The sequence below is a fragment of the Musca vetustissima genome, unplaced genomic scaffold (genome assembly GCF_032173495.1).
Source record: "Musca vetustissima isolate MV318-11 ecotype Yass unplaced genomic scaffold, APGP_CSIRO_Mvet_v1 utg15158, whole genome shotgun sequence".
Classification (NCBI taxonomy): Eukaryota; Metazoa; Arthropoda; class Insecta; order Diptera; family Muscidae; genus Musca; species Musca vetustissima.
Genome location: NW_026887821.1, coordinates 151,372 through 173,310, shown reverse-complemented (window position 1 = coordinate 173,310; position 21,939 = coordinate 151,372). Strand labels below are relative to the sequence as shown.

Below are 21,939 nucleotides of genomic sequence, written 5' to 3'. Positions count from 1 at the left end.
TTAAATTTTATTCGTGCAGATTATTATGGGAATCGATTTATAGCAAACACGTTATTTAGTATGTCGCACTGTTAAAATGTAATCTCAATCTGACACCCGTTCAAAATATATGTGGAAGCCATATCGACATCTACACCAATTTCAACAAAACGCAACAACGTCATTATAGTCTCAATTTGATACGTTGTGCAAAACTTCGTTTCAATAGGAGTTTGGTGCACCATTTACCTAAAATCGGACGAAAATATATTTGTGGGAACAGATTTTCACTAAATCTAGTACACATCATTCTAGACTTAATTCAGTATGTCATGCCAAATATCGTGCAAATCAAAGGATATATAGATAGCTATATCGAAATCAGAACCGATTTTCTCGAAACTTAGCACACATTATTTTAGACTCATTCAGTGCGATATGCCAATTTTTTTACATAAAATCGAACATTTATATATATATATATATATATATATATATATATATGTATATATATCCGATTTTCACGAAACTTAACACACATCACTTTAGATTTAATTTAGTACTCTATGCCAAATTTGGTTGAAATCGAAGTATATATAGGGACTTGGGTGCCCCATTTACCTAAAACCGAACAAAAGTATATATGGGAGCTATCGGAACCAATTTTCACGAAACTTACCAGAGTCTCAATCCAGTACGCTTCGCCAATATCCGTGCAAATCGAAAGATATATAGGGACTTTGGTGCACCATTTACATTAAATCGGACGAAAATATGTATGGGAACTATATCTAAATCTGAACCGAATTTTCCCAACTTCAAAATTTCTTCTAATTCGGATTATAAATGCGACCTGTGATTTGTTTACAATTTAACATGGACAGACAATGCATAAATGGACTCTGAAATAGATTCTATGCATATTCTCAAAATGAACTATGTGTCTATCTCGCTTCCTTTTGCATGTTACAAACGTACGCACAAAGACATAATACCTTGTATCGCAGTGTGGTGAAGGGTATAAGAAGTTGTCCCTTAGAAATACAAAACTTCAGCAAGTTTTTAAAAACCCTAAACCATGGACCAAAGCACCCAAAAGTTGAACTAATCAAATTATTTAGGAACACGTTCTTAGAGCTATGGCCACTCATATCAAAAGAAACAAATAAAATCGTTCTGTGGTCACGGAAAAAAATCGGGCTCATTTTGCGCTAATTTGTTATTCACTTTCTTGCTATATTTTCCTCCCAAAAAGAAAAAAACACCATTCAGTGTTCGGCTGTGTTTTTTTTAATATAGACAATCCGTCTCACTCTCCATGTGTAGTTTAGCATTTCATTGTTTGTTTATTTCAGACACTATATTAATTAAATAAAGTTCGCATATGTATTTTCCAAATTATTTCGATATAATTAGCAGATGTAATGTGTCAATCTGTTTTTCCAAATGTGACTTAACATGCGATCATTTATGTCAATAAGAAAACGATTCAAGACAAAAAAAGGTAAAAGTATAATAGGAAAATCAAAACTTCAGACAGTTTAGTGCCATAGAAATGCCATCACCATCCGAACATATGTTTACCTCTCTCTCTCTGTCAAGATATCAGTATTTAAAGTTTTACGTATTCCATTCATAAAATGCGGAAATCCGGACATTGCATATGCATATAATATATGAATTATTTTTTTCTGTCTATTCTAAAAAAGTTACTCAGAAAGTATTAATCCCATCGATTTTAAATTTAAATACACTATTCTATAAAAACCTTACACACACTTTTTCACTTAGTTAACAAAATGAAATGAAAGTAATATTATTTTGTATGCCAATAATCACATATTTATTATTCAAAATAAAATTACAACCACTAAATAGTTGGACTCTAATCTATCTTGTCGATATTTATGAATTAACTACGAGTATATTACCGAATTGAACTAGTCTATATTTGATCAGTGATTGTAATTCACTTATAGACTTCATTTTTATCTGCTGATATTGGCCTTAATAATAATCCGGACGTCGATTATATATCAATGGCAGTTCGACGTTCGTTTGGCGCTGCGATAAGATTATCAAGAATTGTGTTGAGATAATATTTTATTGCAATCCAACGCGATTCTGATAGAGAAGAAGAGGTATAACATCTGAATTTGAATTATGGTGGTAATGTTGGCGATTATTTTATTCCCGAACATAAGTTAGTTGCTTTTGGTATATTGTGGTAGACGGTTCACAATCCTACCGGTAAGTTTGACAAATAAAAAATTTGGGAATTTGGAGTGAATGTGGATCCTTTACAGAAACACCACAAAATGATAATAACTGCAAAGTTAGTGTCAATTGGCTTGGGCTTGGCCCTGACAGCTTTCACCGTTTCGACAATTGTTTTGGCTGTGCAAAAAACAAATTTGAAAAATGATTTGGATGAGGCCAAGGAGAAATTGCAAATGTTGGAGGAGGCCCTTAAGACCACCACTACAACTACGACAACAACGACCACCACCACAACAACACAATCACCACCACCCACAAATCCTTTGCCCACTACCAGCCCCACACCAGAGCCCACAACGACTCCAGCTCCACAACCGGTAAGTTTTTCAATGTGAAATAAAAACTGAAAGTATTATCCAGCCTGATTCTATTGCTAAATTGTAGAATATTGAATAAATAAAATTCTAGATTTAGATAGCCAGTCAGGGGACATTTAACTGATAACAAGCGCAATAGCGTTATTGATCTCTTATCAGCGTAATTCGGTATAAACAATAAGGCGTTCTTTTTTTCATTTTCACAATAATTTATTATCGATCATATACTTTGAATTTGTTGCGTGCGGTAAAAAGTTAATATGTTATTCGATTTCAAAGACCGACTTGTGAAAGGGGTAATAATCCATATAATATAGGCGGATCGAAATTTTTTACCATACACCATGATGTAGACATACCTAAAATTTATATTTATACGGGTTCGGCTAGGATCTTAAATATACCGAAAAATACGTGTGAAGGTTTGAGAAGTTGTCAGTAATTCGCAAATTACCGAATAGTGGAGCTACTGTAACACGGGTACATATATTGATAAATTTTGGTAGGGAGATTGAAAAACGTGCCTAAACTTCCCAAGATACTGAAATTCGGGGGCAAATTTAAATAGTGGATCAATATTGATAGTGTTTAGGAAGAAGATTAGTTAACTGATAAGAAGAAGATTAGCTACCCAACGAGAATTCGAAATGCCGAATTACAGTCTATTCGCTTGACAAACGTTCCCAAAATCCTCAAAATACTGAAATTCGGAAGGTAACGTTATATAGTGGCTTACCTGAATGACCTGTTATCTACCACTTGATCTTTTCATCGAATTCTTGGCCTTCCGCTTCTGCATGACCAGTTGGCCAGCATTTATATGCCTTTTTGAGCTGGGGAATCCTCATCCATTCGCACAACATGGCCTAGCAACCGTAGCCGCCGCTGCTCGATACTTCTGACTACGTCGAGTATATATGCACCTAATGGTTCATACGAGAGCGATATTCACCGTCGACGCAGATCGTCTCATAGATCTTTCGGAGAACTTTTCTCTCAAACACTACAAGCTGTCATATCTGCATGCGCAAGTTCGCATGCTTCAGATTCATACACCAGCATGGTTGGTATAAGTGTCTTGTAGAGTGTGAGTTTGGTCCTGCGAGTAGTGATCTTGTTGCTAAATTGCTTCCTCAGACCGCACCCCAGGCCGCATCCTCTCTCCTTTTCTGTCGATAAGTCTCTGTCGTATTACGAATATTTATTGAAGGACCAACATCAAGTCTACATTTTATTTCCTTTTCAGATAAACTATCGTTTGCCCGGAAATTTGATACCAATAAACTATGATCTGTATTTGCATCCTGATGTTAATACCGGTAATTTCTCAGGTCAAGTAGAAATTTCCGTTAATTGTCTGGAGACAACAAATACCATTATTTTGCACTCACTGTATATGACCATCAATAATGTGTATGTGAAAAGTATTGGTAGCAGTACCAATTATGTGAAGAACTTTTATTTGGATACAGTGCGTGAATTTTTGGTTATCGAAATGGCTGAGGATATTGTGGCACCACGCACCTTCTATTTGGGTATTATTTTCGAAGGTAATATGGATGCTAAAATTATTGGTCTGTATTCTTCATCGTACACCAAGGCTGATAACACAAAGAAGTAAGTACACGAGATGCGGAAGAGTTAACCTGAAATTAAAAATAGTAATATGATGGATCGGTTTTTTCAGATGGATTGCCACCTCGAAGTTTGAACCCACATATGCCCGTCAGGCATTCCCCTGTTTTGATGAGCCCGGTATGAAGGCTACCTTTGACATTGTTTTGGTCTATCCCAATGATGGTGGTTATCATGCCCTCTCCAATATGGATATTTTGGTAAGCTCGGGAGATGAGGTTCATTAAAAAGTGTTTGTATATATATTTTATTTTTGCAGAAAGAAGTTAACCAAGATACCCACACCGAAGTCTACTTCAGACAAAGTGTACCCATGAGCACATACTTGTCCTGTTTCATTATCTCGGATTTCCTAAGCAAGGGTGTCACCGTCGATACCAAGGGCATTGGTGAACCATTCCAAATGAGTGTCTATGCCACGCCCGAACAAATTGATAAAGTCGATTTTGCCGTCGAGGTTGGCAAGGGTGTCATCGAATACTATGTCCAATATTTCCAAATACCATATCCATTGCCTAAGTTGGGTAAGTGAGGATTATTACACGATATATAATATAACAAAAAAACAATTAAGCTTCGATCGCAGTAATATATCTACAGAGGTAGTGCTCTACAGTAAATGAATGTTGAGGTCATTTACTCCCCTATATATCACCACTGAGAGATATCCAAGTCTCCTACTCTACAGTATGTATGTACTCTACTGTAAATAAACACGGAGCTCTAATAGTATACGGATGATGGGCGGATGAGGACACGTACTGTACCGAATATGATAACTTAGGCCATCTACAATATCGAGCCTATCTACTGTACCGTAGACGTCCAAGAAGGACATGTACTGTACCTTATATGACCACCAAGACCATTTACTGTGTGAGTGTATCTACTCTACCACAGATTGCCTCTGATGTAATCTACTCAAATTTAGATGCCCAATGGGCCCTCTGATGGAATCTACAAAAATGTAGATTCCCAATGAGCCTTTCTACTGTACCGTAAATGAAAACTATGACCAAGGAGGTGATATACTGTACCGTATATGACCACCAAGACCATCTACTGTACCTTAGATGACCACTTAGGTCATCTATTGTACCATAGATGATCACGAAGTTCATATACACCGCTATAAATGATCACTTAGTTCTGAGGTTATGCACTCAACTGTAGATGACGGCTGAGGTTATCTACATTATTGGTATCTACTATCCGTTAGATGACCACTAAGGTCATTAATTCTACTGCGATAGATGACCATTGAGGCCATATATTCCTTCTTAGATGAGTCGATGACTAGGGTTATCTGGTCTATTATTGAAGGCCATCTATAATGCCTTAGTTGGCTCTACTATAGATGAAGTCATCTGTTGAACATTAGATTTCCTTAGTGGTCATTTTTCGTATTGGAGAAAACATCTGGCGGACGACAACCTGGTTATAAATTGTGGATACACAGCGGGGACATTTTCGATATTCTTTGGATATTATTTATAGGTGTGACTAATATAATTCATTCCAATTTTCTCTGTTGTATTGCAGACATGGCTGCCATTCCTGATTTCGTTTCCGGAGCTATGGAACATTGGGGTTTGGTTACCTATCGTGAAACTTCTTTGCTCTATGACGAAAAAGTTAGCTCCACTGCCAATAAGCAACGTATTGCCAGTGTAATTGCCCATGAATTTGCTCACATGTGGTTCGGTAACTTGGTAACCATGGCGTGGTGGAATGATTTGTGGCTAAATGAAGGTTTCGCCAGCTACATTGAGAATAAGGGTGTTGAGGCAGTGTTCCCCGAATGGAAATTGGTATGCGAAAAACAAACCCCATGGTTTCTAATCTAATATTAATATACCATTTCTCCCGTCCTCATTTAGAGCGATCAATTCATCATTGGTACCCTGCACGGAGTTCTCAGCTTGGATGCCACCTTGGGTTCTCACCCCATCATTCAAACTGTTGAAAATCCCGACCAAATTACTGAAATTTTCGATACCATTACCTATTCGAAGGGTTCATCGATTATTCGTATGTTGGAAGACTTTATGGGTTCGGAAAATTTCGAACATGGTGTCACCAATTATTTGAATGAATTCAAATATAAAAATGCCGTTACCGATGATTTCTTCACTGTTCTGAATCAATTGAATTTGGGCATTGATGTTAAGGCTATTATGCGCACCTGGACCGAACAAATGGGTTTCCCTGTGGTGGAAGTTGAACAGGTTACTGCCACCCAATACAAGTTGACCCAGAAACGTTTCTTCTCCAATCCTGATGATTATAAGGGTGAATATAATGATTCACCATTTGGGTATGTATTGAATATTTGTATTCATGTGGAATGGGGATTTTAATGGTTTTTTGTTTTCGTTCTTGTATTTTAAAGCTACAAATGGTCCATACCAATTACCTACAAGACCAGTGCAAGTTCTGAGATCCAACGTGAATGGTTTTACCATGACCAAAATGCCGGTAAGTCTTTTGATAATCATGTCATGTTTTGTTTTTGTAGCTGCGGAACTTCTTATCGTTGATATTAATCTCTTGTCATTTTTGTCGTTACAGTCATCATCAATGTGGCCAGTCCCGTGGAATGGATTAAATTCAACTACGACCAGGTTGGCTATTATCGCGTTAATTACCCCATTAGTATGTGGGAAAATTTGGCCAATAAATTGGTGCAGAATCCAAATGTAAGTTTTTGTTTTTAGAAATTTAAATTTTGAAAATGAATTGAAAGAAGAGGAGTTTAGACGGGTTATTAGAAGTATATTTTTGGTTCCGAATTATTATTCGTTTGGGTTCACTTTAAAAATATTTTCAAATATATGCATGTCTACTTCATTTTAGATCTTCTCTGTCGGTGATCGTGCTTCCCTTTTGAATGACGCCTTCTCATTGGCCGATTCCACACAATTGGCTTACGATTTGGCCTTGGATATGACCAAATATTTGGGCAAAGAAGATCAATATGTACCCTGGAGTGTAGCTTCATCCAAGTTGACATCTCTCAAACGTTCACTTATGTACACCGATGCCTATGTAGACTACATTGCCTATGCTCGTGATTTAATCGCCCCCATCTACGAACAAGTTGGTTGGACCGTGGGTCAAGATCATTTGCAAAAGTAGGTTCGAATTAGGAATAAAAATTTTCATTAGTTCTTTATAATATTCGTATTACATTTTAGTCGTTTGCGTGTCACCATTTTGAATGCTGCCTGTTCCTTGGGCTTGCCTGCCTGTCTGAATCAAGCTTCCGTTGAATTCGATAAATGGTTGGCCGATCCCAGTGTTCGCCCACATCCCGATGTACGTGAAACTATCTACTACTATGGCATGTTGAATTCTGGCAATGAGGAAAGCTGGAATAAAATGTGGGAATTGTTTGTATCGGAAGCTGATGCCAGCGAAAAGTCCAAATTGATGTATGGTCTATCTGCTGTGCAGGAACCATGGATTTTGAGCCGGTAAGATGAAAAATTACCTTAAAAAAATATTTCAAATAATTAATTACGGAACTTATTTTATTTTCAGCTACGTCCAATTGGCCTGGAACGATCAATATGTTCGCGGTCAAGATTACTTCACCTGCCTACAAAACATTGCAGCCAATCCCATCGGTGAACCCATTGTCTGGGAATATGTTCGTGAAAACTGGCCAAAATTGGTCGATCGTTTCGGTTTGAATGAACGTTACATGGGCAATATGATCCCCTCGATCACATCGCGTTTCAGCACCCAAACCAAATACGAAGAAATGCAATACTTCTTTGCCAAATATCCTGAAGCTGGTGCCGGCACAGCTGCCCGTGTCCGTGCCTTGGAAACGGTTAAAAATAATATTGCTTGGTTGGAGAACAATTTGGAATTGGTTCGCAACTGGTTGTTGAAACAATAAGTGTGGGGTGTTATTGTTTTATTGGAAATAGTTTTAAAATAATTAAATGTAAAACACACGAATTAGATAGTCGTTGCATCGACTTGAATTAATAAAATTTTGATATTTATTTTTAAAACAATGTTGATTTTTTAACTTCCGGCAATTAAGAATAAAAATGCGTTAAAGTGGGTGATAGACTGCAGCTAAGGTATTGGAATTTTTGGAAATTCGTGGTAAAATTTCATGAATATTGAACAGAGATTTCACCAGTCGCTGCATGATAAAATGTCCCAATCCTTCTGATGTTCGGGTAGCAGAAAGGTATTTCCGTATAGATGCGAATCGAATACCCAAATAATGACTTAACTCCTCAGTAAAGATAGCTGGATTAGTAAACGAGCGAGATCCGCGAGTTATTCTATCCCGGAATTCATAGAGCACCGATAGAGTAACAACAGTACCAAAAACTTAATGTTGATCAATTTTCTGTCTGCATCGTTAAGCGTCTGCGAACCCGAATTGCCGAAGTACTGCCACTTCCGTAGGAAATTTTGTGTTCTATCATCATAATACGACAACATTTTTTTAATATAATTAATATAGACCATTGGTTGCCGATTTGGAGTCCCAGCCGTTTGGGGAAACAATATTAAATATTTTTTCGAACATTTGTAAAGAATGTCTCACACCCCTCCAACAGATAAACTCCTGATAACTTCGCGTCACGAAGAGGAAAATGCAACACTAAATAAATAAAGACATCAACCTCTACACAAAATTCAAGATGACGTTGTTTCTAGGCAGCGATAGATGGCAGTCTTATCAACAAGAACTAATTGGGAAAGATGTGTCAATAAAAATATGGGATAAGAAATAGCTTGGATTTTGAATTTCGTTCTGGAAAACATAAAAGTCAAATGATAATTGTGTAGGGTATCACAGGGTCGGAACCGTCCGTCTAAATATTATTTTAATATAGGGTATAACTGATGTTCAATGAATGCGAGTCTAAATATTATTATAATATAGGGTATAACTGATGTTCCTTGGGCGAGTTATTTCCGAGGTAGGAAGGCTTGTGTTGTGGGAGCCAGTGCTTCAGTCTGGATGGATGTGCAGCGAAGTTGCTCACAGGGTTCCATTTGTGATCCATGTATATGGAACCTCATGATGGATCCTCTGTAGTGGTCGGCTGAAGGAGATCCTGGCAGCGGTCGTAGGGTTTTAATAGAGACAAGTGCTGCTTGTCGCGGTGCCGCTTAATATTGAGGTGGGATGTAAGGCTTTAAAGAACACGCTTAAGAGTGGCTTGCAGTTGGATGATTGGCTCAGACCTTCTGATTTGGTGAATGGGGATAGTATGCGGTAGAGCAATATTTTTCGGGAGTGTGTAATTGATATGTGGAGAACTAGGTGGATGGACAGTCAGAGTGACATACGAATTTATTCATGACGCTACGTTTGTTCTGGACCGGCCAGACTTGCTCTCCAAATGGTACAGCACTACGGTGGTGGTGCGCTGGTGGGCGTTATTCCACCTGTAGATCAGCCACTGTGGGGTAGGCCAAATGGCAAGTACTAACACTAAATTTTCCGGATACTGTACCATGTATGTTAACATTTATGTTCAGGTTCTGATGTATTCTATATTTTAGAATGAATGGGTAATTGAGAGCCCTATTCACAAATTTCCAAACAATGGGATTAATCTTCTCTTGTTCGTTTTTCGATTTTCTGTGGAAATATCTGTGGATGGCGTCACACAACAATTTATGAAATTTGGTTTTTCGGAACGACCGATTTTAGGTATATCCAACATATAATGGAAGGTCTACAAATTCGAACCGATTGAACTTAACTTTGTTTTCAATTATAGAATATATTTTTTATGTAGTCAGAATCCGACAATAACAAAACTAGTCAACTCGGCAGCCTTAGAATGACGAGGTTGTTATCGCCGGAATATTCATGATATACCAAGGCTTTAGCTTCTCTATAATCGGTCTACGAACATTTTGTATTATTATTTGACACCATCTTATCTTTTTTCAAATTGTTCTTTATGAGTGTAGCAGAAAGAGTTCTGAATTTCTCACACACGCCCATTATTTATTTTTTTTACAAATATAATTTGTGTTAGCTAATAATCGATTAGATATCATTTAAATGACATAGTCAATTTGTTCAATTCAAATGACATTCTATTCGGCATATCAATTAAACGATATGTTGAACATAAATAATGGGAGTTTGTTTGGCCCAGATATGCACTATTGATTTGAGTGATAAGATTCGCGCGAATGATTTGTTAGTCATATGAAAAGTCATTATTACCGTATATTGAATATTTGATTATGTATGCCTCATTAAACAACTTTATTGAGGATAGTTTCTTATTCAAATGGACAAAAATGTAAATTTAAGGTGGTAAGTACTCCAACTAGCGCAATTTCTTGAAAAAATTCCAATACACACACACACTTCCAAATTTTCCCAGTGTACAATTATCACAATCACCACCATTTAATCGCCGACAATCAATTCCACATTTTATATCACATCGTATGAATGAAATCACACATTTGTGGCTAATAAATCGATTACGATTTGGTATAGCTTCGAGATTAGATGCAATCTATTATTTGGTTTTATGTGAACCACCTTCAGTTCGAAATGGTCTGTTGAACGGACCGGTCGGTAGTAGTTTTACGAAAATGCTCGGAAGCAATAAAAGTGTTCGTTGGTTGCTGTTGTGGGCGGTAACTGTCTTCTCAGTGTCCACTGTTGTTTTGGGTTTTCAACATGCCCGCCTGAATGCCAATGTAAAGGATGCCCGCGAAAAATTGGATTATATGGAATCGTTGTTAGAGGGTGAGGCAAAGCCACGAAGTGCCCGCTCCTTGGCCGATGATGAAAATGAGGTGAGTCGGGAAGAAAACAAATTATATAACACGAGAATAATCGAAAAGGATTATATAGTGATTTAAATTAGAAAAATATATGATGCGATACTATCGCAAATGGTATATTGAATAAAATGTCATTGAGTCATATATTTGTTATGGGCTAAAATTCAACACTGATAAGCATTACAATTTAATGAGGTCTTCCAACAACAAATATTCGAACTTCTTAGAATAACTGAATATTTATATAAAAAATGGATATATAGGTCGAACAAATCTTGTCACCGAAAATGTATGCATATTTTAATAAAGATAAAAATTAAAATAATTAATTTTGTATTTCGAAGGACTTGATCTGTACACAAGTAGTCGTTGCAGCTCGATACGTCTGACTATGTCGATGTCCGAGAATAGATGGTATAGCTCATGTTTCATTCGACGGCGATATTCACCGTCGCTACAGATCGGCCCATAGATTTTTCGGTGAAATTTTCTATCAAACACTCCAACAGCTGCCTCTTTTGCTTGTACAAGTAACAATGCTTCAGATTCATACAACAGGCGTAGGGCTGGTAACATGTGCGGTTAGGTGTAAAGAGTGTCATTTCTGTTCACATTTGCATCTCGTATGACCTCATCCAGCAGAATATTAAAAAGGTCACACGACAAATTGTCACCTTGTCTGAATCCTCGTTCGGTATTGAAGGGGTGTGAGAGGTCCCTTCCGGATTTAACTGCTGACCTTGAGTCTGTTAAAGCTATACAAAATAGCCGTATTAATTAATCAGGAATGCCGATCGCAGACATGACTGTAAAAGCCTCTGGGCGGATTGGTCTGTCGAATGCGGCTTTATAGTTGACGAATAGGTGCAATGTGTCGATGTGTTTTTCCAGGATTTGGCGCAGATTGAACATCTGGTCAATGGTGGATTTGCCAGGCCTGAAGCCGCATTGGTATGGTCCAATAATGTCATTGAGCATTGGCTTCAGTCGTTCAAACAGCACACTGGCTAACACTTCGTATTCGATGGGAAGGAGACTAATTCCGCTACAGTTGGCACATATCGTCTTGTCTCAGTTTTTGTGCACGGGACGCAGTCTGCTGATGTTCCAATCATTGGGCATGCATTACTCTAGCCAAATTGTACAAATCACTTGATGCATGCTCCTGATCAGCGTCTGACCACCCTTTTTGAATAGTTCGTCTGGTCAGCCGATTAATTGCTATTCTGACCTCATATTGGTTAGGTGGTATACCGTCATCTCAAATTGGTTCTGTAGTATATTATTCTTCGTTACTATTTCATACCAGAAGTTTTGCAAAATGCCCCTTCCAGATCCTCAAAACGCTGTCTGCATATTTCACCAGGTTTCCTTCTTCATCCCTAAGGGAGGATGTGCCTGCACCAAAACGCCGGCTTGGTGTTTTACTCCAATTCTCAATGGTGGTCTTTGGTACCCAATTGTTGCTTTTGCTGCAGTTTGTAGGGAGTGGGCAATTCTTTGCCATTGTGCTTCTATATTTCTATCGGGACAAGTAGTGCTTTCGTCAAGCAGGTGTGTAAGTTGAGCGGAGTAAGCTTCTGCTACATGTTTTGTTTGCAACTTTTCGACATCGAGCTTCCGTGTTGTGTCATATCGCACTTTTGCTGCTACATTAAGACGAGTGCGAATGGACCGAATCGATATTTGCTTCTCGAATCGATGGAACATATAAAAAACTTCTATCACAACATGATCAATATGAATTCTCTATGCTTGATCAGGAGAAATGGCATTGTGTATATTGAGATGGTTGAATCTGGTGGTGCTAACTACCACTTTTTTCGGGAGTTTCTTCACGAAATGAATATTCAAATATTATAATTAAACTTTGGCGGTTCGCTTGATATTATGAAATTAATTATCAACCAAATTTTGAACATTTTGTGTGGGAGGTACAGTAGGAATGTTTATATTTTCGAACACAATCTACGTAAGATAAATCGACTACAAAATTTTCTGAAACGGATTTGGTCCATAGAAACATGGGATCCAAAAGCCAATATTTCGATGAGGCATATTTTTACTCTATCAAAGTGTATATACCCTCTTTTGCCATAAGGCTGTCGGTACCGGTTTTTCTTAATTTTCACAACAAGATATTAACCAAGGTCTGTTTTAAATTATGGCCTGCATTTTCGTATAATAAATATTTCTATTAAAATAATACTTTATTTTTATATTTTCTTACAGATCAACTACCGTTTACCCTCCGCCCTGAAACCCACCCATTATGATCTATATTTAAATCCTAAATTGGAAGGTGGTGACTTTACTGGTAAAGTTGTCATTTCCATTGATGTCCTGGAGGATACCCAACAAATTATTATGCATTCGCATAAATTGAATATTATACGAATTTATATACAAGGCTCAAATGGTGCTTGGTCCAGCAGCATTAGTGTGGTCGATTATGAATTGGATACTGTTCGAGAATTTTTGATAATCAATATGAGTGAAAAGTTGATTGCTGGTGGTAAAATATCATTGGGTATTGAATTCGAAGGTGTAATGTTTGGTAAAATTGTTGGCTTGTACAGCAGTAAATATACCACACCCGATAACGAAATAAGGTAAATAACAGAAAATAATTATTTTTAAAATATGTGATAATGAAAAAAAAATTAAGGAATTTAATTTAAATTTTGGGGGAGAGATAACCTTAGGAACGAAATTATGGTTGATGTTTTATCGGACATATTAAAAATAGATACTTAAAATCCACCACCTTATAATGCGCCCAAAAATGTAAAAAACAAAAATTTAGTTTTTTTTTAATCTGATAATATAGTAAATTTGAATTTATTATATTTTATACTGTATTAATTTTAACAGAACGATTGCCACATCGAAATTCGAACCCACTTATGCCCGCCAGGCTTTCCCCTGTTTCGATGAACCCAATATGAAGGCAACATTTACAATTACTTTGGTTCGACCAACCGGTGATGGTTACCATGCCCTGTCAAACATGAACGAAGAGGTAAATTTGTAAACTACCAGTAATTTTGTGGAGCCCGTTTTAATCGAAATCTCCAATTTTAGAGTTCTACATTCTTGGATGATGTCACCGAAGTACATTTTGCCAAAAGTGTTGAGATGAGTACCTATTTGGCATGCTTCTTGGTCTCCGATTTTGCTCACACCACCCGTCCCGTTAAAGCTGAACTAGGTGACGATTTTGAGATTCGAATTTTTGCCACCAAACATCAGCTGGATAAGACGACATTTGCTGCCGATACCGCAGCCGCTGTTACAGAATTTTTCATCAAGTACTATCAAGTGGAATATCCTTTGCCAAAATTAGGTAAGTTATAAAATAATTCAAAGGATATATTTTATTCCAAAATTACAAATGTTATAAAAATCGACATGGTTCAAATGGATCTACGAGTGTGTTTATCTAGATAACAAACTAATAAAAACGAAGTTAAGTTTGGACGGTTCGAACTATATAAACCTTCGAAATACCTAAAATAGGTCGAGACCTTTACATGTAATGTAAAAACAGGAATATTAACATGCTAAACGGAAACGAAGTACCAGATTGCGAACATAAAACTTACAGTTTAAGAAGTTCTTATTCGATCTACAAAATAATTAAAAGCGGACAGGATGATGAACCGTAATATAAAATTATAACCACTTCGTGTTGAAAATACATCTAGGAGCATATAAATACAAATTTTCGGTGAAGATGTTATTGACCTATAAGGAACCCGGAATATTGTAGCAGCATAAAAATACTAAAATTGGTCCATTTCAATACCTCCTTGTAGGTGGGCTATGTTATGGATTTTTACTTCGGTTAACAGCTTTAAAATACAGCGGGATGCCGGTGCAGTTATATAGAGCCAGATCGGTGACTTATATTGACAATTTCCTGCAAGGATGTTTCAGCCCTCAAAGAACCCGGAATACAACCTCTTCCGTGGAAAATGCGACGAAAACCTTCAAAAGACTGAAAAAAGGTTCAGCCCCTTTATGAGGAGACTTAGTAAAATGATAGCCCTATAGTAAAAATGTTCTGCATTAATGTCCTTCCCATTCAAGAATCCGGAATGCCACATTACAGCCCTTTCTGTGGGAAAATAGGCTAACACTTTCTAATTACGGAAAAAGGGACTTGCCCTTTGTTTGGAGACTATGTCAAAATATGCCTTCCAAGAATCTGAAATTCCAAGTTAAAGTCACTTCTTGGTTGTAAAACGAAGCTAAAGAACTCTGAAAATGTTGTCGTAAAAAGGGGGACTTATCTTGATAACTTTGTGCATAGGAATTTTTTCACTGCTAGAAACCGTAACGCCAAATTGCAGTCAATTCAGTGCTTAACCTGTTATGCTAAATGGACCTACATCGGAATGTTTTTGTACAGTTGCTTTTCATCCTCCAAGAATCTGAAATTCCAAATTACAGCCACCTCGCATTGGAGTAACAAAATGGCTCGAGAGTATTGTCTGGAGGCTATGTCAAACATGAAGCTATTACTGTGACCTCAATCGTAATTTCTACAGGCAGCCGGACATGTTATTTGTAATTTATAGTCATGTCCGGTCATTAGAGTCGTGGACGTATATTTCGAGGTGTTTCTAAGGGAATGATAAATTTAATATACACTCCGCCTTATGGAGAACCTTGGAATATTTCTATAAAAAAGATAAAATTCAAAAATGGACTCGATTGGATTTTGACCCCGAACTTCTTTTAATTTTTTCAGACATGGCTGCCATTCCCGATTTTGCCTCCAACGCCATGGAACATTGGGGTTTGTTAACCTATCGTGAAACGGCATTGTTATATGATCGTAGCTACAGTTCGACATGGAATAAGCAACGTATCGCTACCGTGGTTGCTCATGAATTGGCTCATATGTGGTTTGGCAATTTGGGTGAGTTGCAAAAGATGACATATCCTTAATAATCCACAAGGTTCCCGTTATAATGTAAACATATATTTGTCTTACAGTGACAATGGACTGGTGGAATGATTTGTGGCTAAATGAAGGTTTTGCCCGTTTCATGCAATACAAGGCCATCGATCAGGTCTACACTGATTGGGGAATGGTAAATTTGGAAATCTATTACAACATTTGAATTCACTTAAATTCTAATTTGTTTTCATTACCTTGTAGGAAGATCAATTTATAATACACGCTTTACATAAGGTTATGACCTTCGATTCAAATGTCGCCTCTCATCCCATTATTCAAAAAGTAGAAACTCCCGATCAAATTACGGAGATTTTCGATACCATTAGTTATGAAAAGGGTGCTTCGGTTATCCGTATGTTGGAGGACATTGTCGGTGTTGAGAAATTCGAACAGGCCGTTACCTCGTATTTGACTAAATATAAATACCAAAATGCAGTAACGGATTATTTTATTGCCGAGGTGGCAAATACCGATCCTGGTTTTGATGTGCAGTATGTTACTTGATATTAAAAAATATATATATTTAGATTCGAAGGGAATTTCTATTGAATTTTTGTTTTTATTTTCCAGATTAATGATGCGCACTTGGACCGAACAAATGGGCCTGCCAGTCATCAATGTTAAGCGTGTCTCTCCAACAACTTTTGAAGTGACCCAAAAACGTTATTTTGCCAACATCGAAGATTACGAGGATGAATATGATGATTCAGAATTCAAGTAAGTATTGGAATGATGATACAAAAAAATATAAATATAAATAGTGTTCAGAAAGTGTTGCCAATGTACAATTTTCTGCATTTTATGAATGTAATTCCTAAAACTTTTAATATTGGTTTCTTGTCAGAATGGAGGTTGTGGAGCTTTTTCTTGGGAGGAATACATTTGTTTTTGTCAAAAAAGAGAAAGAGAAAAAAGAGCAAAAATTTTGGTATAGTAAAGTGATCTAGGAAAATAGTTCTGTTATTAATGAAATATTTAAATTTTTTGGAAAAATTGGTATTTTCGGAAAGAGGTATTTTGGTGGTTTTAACCGATTTTTCCACAAAAATTAGTGTAGTTTGAGATTTCAAGATTGTTGAGGCTGGCATTTATCTATGCTGGATTTTATATATATATAGGTCTATGTTTTGACATAGCCCCACATCGTTTGGACATTTCCAATCCATATATCTCGAATCTGAAAAGTTTGTGTGTATTTCTTTAAGGGGAGGTCTTCAAGACATTTCCAATGATGTCCTGCGAGTAGTCATACCTTTAGGAGTCAGGTCAGTGAAAAAGGTGCAGGTTGGTGTCAATGTATGTATGTGTTCTCTTCTACGTTTTCGAATTTCACTGAGTTACTACGTAGCTCAAACCGAACTATCCACTTATGAAAATTTGTTCGAAGCCACGAGCTTTTGTGGGCGATTGTTAAATTATGGGAGAATGCTGTGGCATGAATATTCTGTGGTCCAACAGAGGGGATTGGATGAACTTCGTCTTTGAATGAGTGTATTGTTACTCAGGCCAGAAATATTTGTAGTAGCCCGGGGCGGTAAGATTTCAGAGAGTTTCCGAATCATGGCTTTATTATCCATCCATCGATAAGTGAAAAAATGGGGAACATCATTACAAATAGAATTATTCTATACGAAGAAAATGGTTACGTGAGAAATGTTGGGCGCCAGTCGGAAGATTGCCATTAGTTCACTAATTCCAATATTTATAAAACTTAGAAAATAAAATGCAGGCTTATTCCCTATTGAATCATTCAGGAATTATGGGTACTAGAGCTAGAAAATCTCTATAGGTATGCTAATAATAAACTGCCTCCCGCTGTGATCTTACATATGCAAATAATAAAAATGTATTTCCTTAATATAACCATCCTATTTTCTTTATTCGTTTAGCTACAAATGGACCATCCCCCTCACGTATATCACCGACAATGATGCAACGGTTAAACGTAAATGGTTCGGATATGATGAATCCTCCGTTACGGTGGCAGTACCCATCGAAACTAAATGGTTGAAATTCAATGCACATCAAATCGGTTATTATCGTGTCAACTATGAAGAGGAAATGTGGCAGGAGATTATTGCCGATCTTGTAGCTACACCCAATAAATTCGCCATTGCTGACCGTGCTCATTTGTTAAATGATATTTTCGCCTTGGCTGATGCCAGTCAAATTTCCTATACCATTGCCCTCGATATGACTACATATTTGGCAAAGGAATCTGAATATGTGCCATGGTTTGTGGCAGCCACAAAATTGCAGGATTTGCAAAGGACCCTGATGCATACCGAAATCTATATGGAATATTTGAAATATGCTCGTAGTCTGGTGTTAAAGGCATACACTGAGGTAACATGGAATGTGGATACCGATAATCATTTGAAGAAGTGAGTACTGATACAAAATCGGGGTGACTTAATAATTATTATTTTTGGTTTTAGCCATTTACGTGTCAGCATCATTACTGCCGCCTGTTCCTTGGGCTTGCCCGAATGTTTGAATGAGGCTTCCACACGTTTCACCGCCTTCTTGGCAAATCCCAACAACAAACCCGATCCAGATCTACGTGAAATTGTCTACTATTATGGCATGCAGAGAATTGGCAAACAACAGCAATGGGAACAATTGTGGGATATCTTTGTGGCCGAATCTGATGCCAGCGAAAAATTGAAATTGATGTATGGTCTATCGGCCATTAGGGAACCCTGGATTTTGAGAAGGTAAAACGCAAACCACACACATTATTAATTATAAATATTCATAATTTGTAATCTCTTCAGATTCATTGATTTGGCCGAAACTGAAGATTACATTCGCAGCCAAGATTGGGTAACCTGCATTCAAAACATTGCCGCCAATCCTGTTGGTGAGCCTGTGGTCTGGGACTATGTCCGCGAGAGTTGGCCAAAATTGGTCGATCGTTTCGGTTTGAATGATCGTTATTTGGGCCGCATGATTCCCACAATTACCGCAGGATTTTCAAATCAAGTCAAATACGAAGAAATGGAGGAGTTCTTTAAGAAATATCCCGAAGCTGGCGCTGGTACTACATCGCGTAAGCAGGCCTTGGAAACGATTAAATACAATATTAACTGGTTGAAGAGCAATTTGGTGGAGGTTGCCAATTGGTTGAAGGAACATTAGGAAATTGTTAATTATATATAAAATGTAATAAATAAAAGAAATAAATAAAGACATGTTGCAACATTAATAAACTTTATTTAAATTCGGGAACATTTGTGTGGCGACAATTATAGTGTATATTGGCTGCTAGTAGTTTTTTTATACTCTTAGAGAATAAAATATCTGAGTTAAAAATTGGGCTACGAATTTGAACATAGCTAAAAAAGCGGAACCTCTGAATATATTTACAAATATTGACTTATATTTAACATTTTCTGGGGAAATGCGTTTTCTTTACCAACAACTTGGAATGCCAAATTTCTGCACAGACGTCAGTCTCCAAAAACGCAATATGCCACATTACAAAAATTTTGTGGTGCCGTTATAATGAAGCTGAAACAAAACGTGGACCGATACACACCAAATATCCTGCTAGTAATAGCAATGACAGTGCAATATTTCAAAGCAGACAGTTGAACATGGTTAAATCAGCATAGCATTTTATTCTGATAAGGAATAGATATACAATCTTTCGAAGTGTTGCAAACGGAGTTAGAAATTTAACATGCACTTCATTTTATGGTCCCGACCGATTTAAGGATGTGATTCCCATGACCTGATGTTGGAGAACCATAGCAGAGTGGATTTTTTCGTATCTAACTCGACGAGTGGTACTGAACCATATATCATAAGTTAGGCTTCAACGGCGATCTAAATTGGCAATAGATGCTAGCCAGCAATACCTTTCCCAACCCTCATTCTATCTACACACATCAATGCTCATACTGCAGTCCTTCACCCGGTGATCGAAAACGAGGCACCTGAAACAAACAGGTACTACCTCTTGTCTACGGATAATGAATCCAAACATTCACGTAAGTTCCTCCCAAGCACAGCTTCTCTGCCACCCGCTCTGTATATTCCAAAACCACATTCACTTTTGTCCCACTATTACCTAGCTTCCAAGGACCATTCGCCAGATAAACGGTCTTATTCATCTCCTGAAATTTCGGCATTGACATGATGCACACCAATTCAGGCACCAAGTTTGTCCTGGAGGATGGGCTCTAACTCAACATCAATTAACCTTGATGATTTTTTTTCGTTTTGCAAAATAATTCGTCGTTACTTTTTGTTCTTTACCTTTCTAACCACCTCTTTTGCAGAAGCGACCTTTTTGTCTTTTACAACAGCAATCACGTTACCACCGCCTTTTGAACCACATTATCCATCGCGGGACGAGTCCCTCTATGTCAATCTCTCTCTACCACCTGCGCTTACTAACCTTTTAGTCATTAAATATTCCTTCTTCGGCGACTTCTTCGCTGGATAACCCAACACGGAGGTCTTTTTAACTTCAGTTGGAGCTCTTTTTATTTTCCCTGTACCGCAAACTCCCATTCCGAGGGAGACGACTCCATACCATCGGAGCTATCTTCAAATTCTCTGTGCAGAGTCGGCTTAGGGGCCACTACCCAGTGACCCTCATCAGATACCTCCGACCTCTTTACTGCTTTACTAATCACCACTAATGATAGAATTCTAATATTATAACCAAGATTCCCCTAAGTATTATCTGGTATATTATATTCCGAACACTTATTACAGGTTTCCTATGCCCTATGTCTATCCGGGAGTAGAAACGTTAAAAAAAAGAAATAACAGGAAAAACCTGAGCATGAGCAAATCGAGACGTGCAGGAGTTTAATTGAAGTCCAGAAATTTTACTAACAAGTAAAACACCAAACAGACGGCTTTGGTGCGGGCACATGAAGAAGGAAATCTGGTGGCAGATGTAGATAACGCGTTAAGGATGGGAAAGGGGAATTTTGCAAAGCTTCTGGTATCAAATAGTAGCTAAGATGGAGATAACCCAGAACCAATAAGAGATGACGGTATAGATTGCTTCAGACTTGGCAAATCCAACATAGTCCAGATTTTCACACTGCGCCAAATGCTGGAAAATACCTAGGAAAAACACATCGACATATTCCACATATTCGTCTACTATAAAGCCACATTCTAAGATGGAGATAACCCAGAACCAATAAGAGATAAAGCCACATTCAAATCCAACATAGATAGGTGCAAAACACCCAGGAAAAACACATCCGTTCAAAGGCATTTAAGGCCATGCCTGCGTTCGGCATTCCTGCAAAATTAATACGGCTATGCAGAAAAACTTTAATTGGAACAAGATCATCAGTTAAAGTCGGAAAGGACCTCTGGGAGCCCTTCAATATCGAACAAGAGTTCAGACAAGGTGACAGTTTATAGTGAGACCTTTTTAATATTCTGCTGGAAAAGTGCATACGAGATGAAAAGGTGAACAGAAATGGTACTCTGTACACCAACCGTACACGTATCTAAAGTGGAAAGTGGAAGATAACATATCGAAACATTTCATTTAAAATTGGAAAAACTGCGCACTGAAATTTGTTTAAGCTAAGGTTATGGAACACATGTCTCAAGCCAGTTAAGTAAAGAAAGTATGTGTGATGGTCTTTGTTCGATGAAATTTTAAATGAGAATAGGAAATTGTCTCAATGTTCTGCGATAAGACTTCTTTTCGATGAAATTTTAAATAATAAAATATAGGAAATTGTCATATATTGCACGACTTTTTACAAGATATTCTGATGTTTGTTCGATGGAAGACTTTTTTGGATCTTTTAAAATATTAACAAGGTATATGGTTGTTCATTGTCATATATTGCAAGTCTGAACTATTTTACAAGATATTCTGATGTTTGTTCAGATGGAAGTCTTTTTGTGGACTTTTGTTATTACTGTTCAGGAGATTGTAATTAACATATGTTATTATTTTTGTTTTTACCTATC

General features: G+C 37.3%; 1 protein-coding gene across 1 annotated transcript; it reads left to right on the top strand.

The window, feature by feature from the left end:
• Nucleotides 1-2,297: 2,297 nt before the first annotated feature.
• LOC133335549 (uncharacterized) lies at nucleotides 2,298-19,119 on the top strand. Its single transcript, XM_061543860.1, has 22 exons — nucleotides 2,298-2,576; nucleotides 3,823-4,193; nucleotides 4,264-4,411; nucleotides 4,471-4,735; nucleotides 5,754-6,022; nucleotides 6,092-6,528; nucleotides 6,604-6,689; nucleotides 6,783-6,910; nucleotides 7,068-7,345; nucleotides 7,409-7,687; nucleotides 7,755-8,116; nucleotides 10,768-11,021; nucleotides 13,242-13,621; nucleotides 13,884-14,031; nucleotides 14,094-14,355; nucleotides 15,766-15,936; nucleotides 16,014-16,111; nucleotides 16,180-16,469; nucleotides 16,549-16,695; nucleotides 17,868-18,362; nucleotides 18,417-18,695; nucleotides 18,756-19,119. Exons 1-22 carry the CDS (start codon nucleotides 2,298-2,300, stop codon nucleotides 19,117-19,119), a joined length of 5,790 nt encoding a protein of 1,929 aa, XP_061399844.1.
• Nucleotides 19,120-21,939: the final 2,820 nt, after the last annotated feature.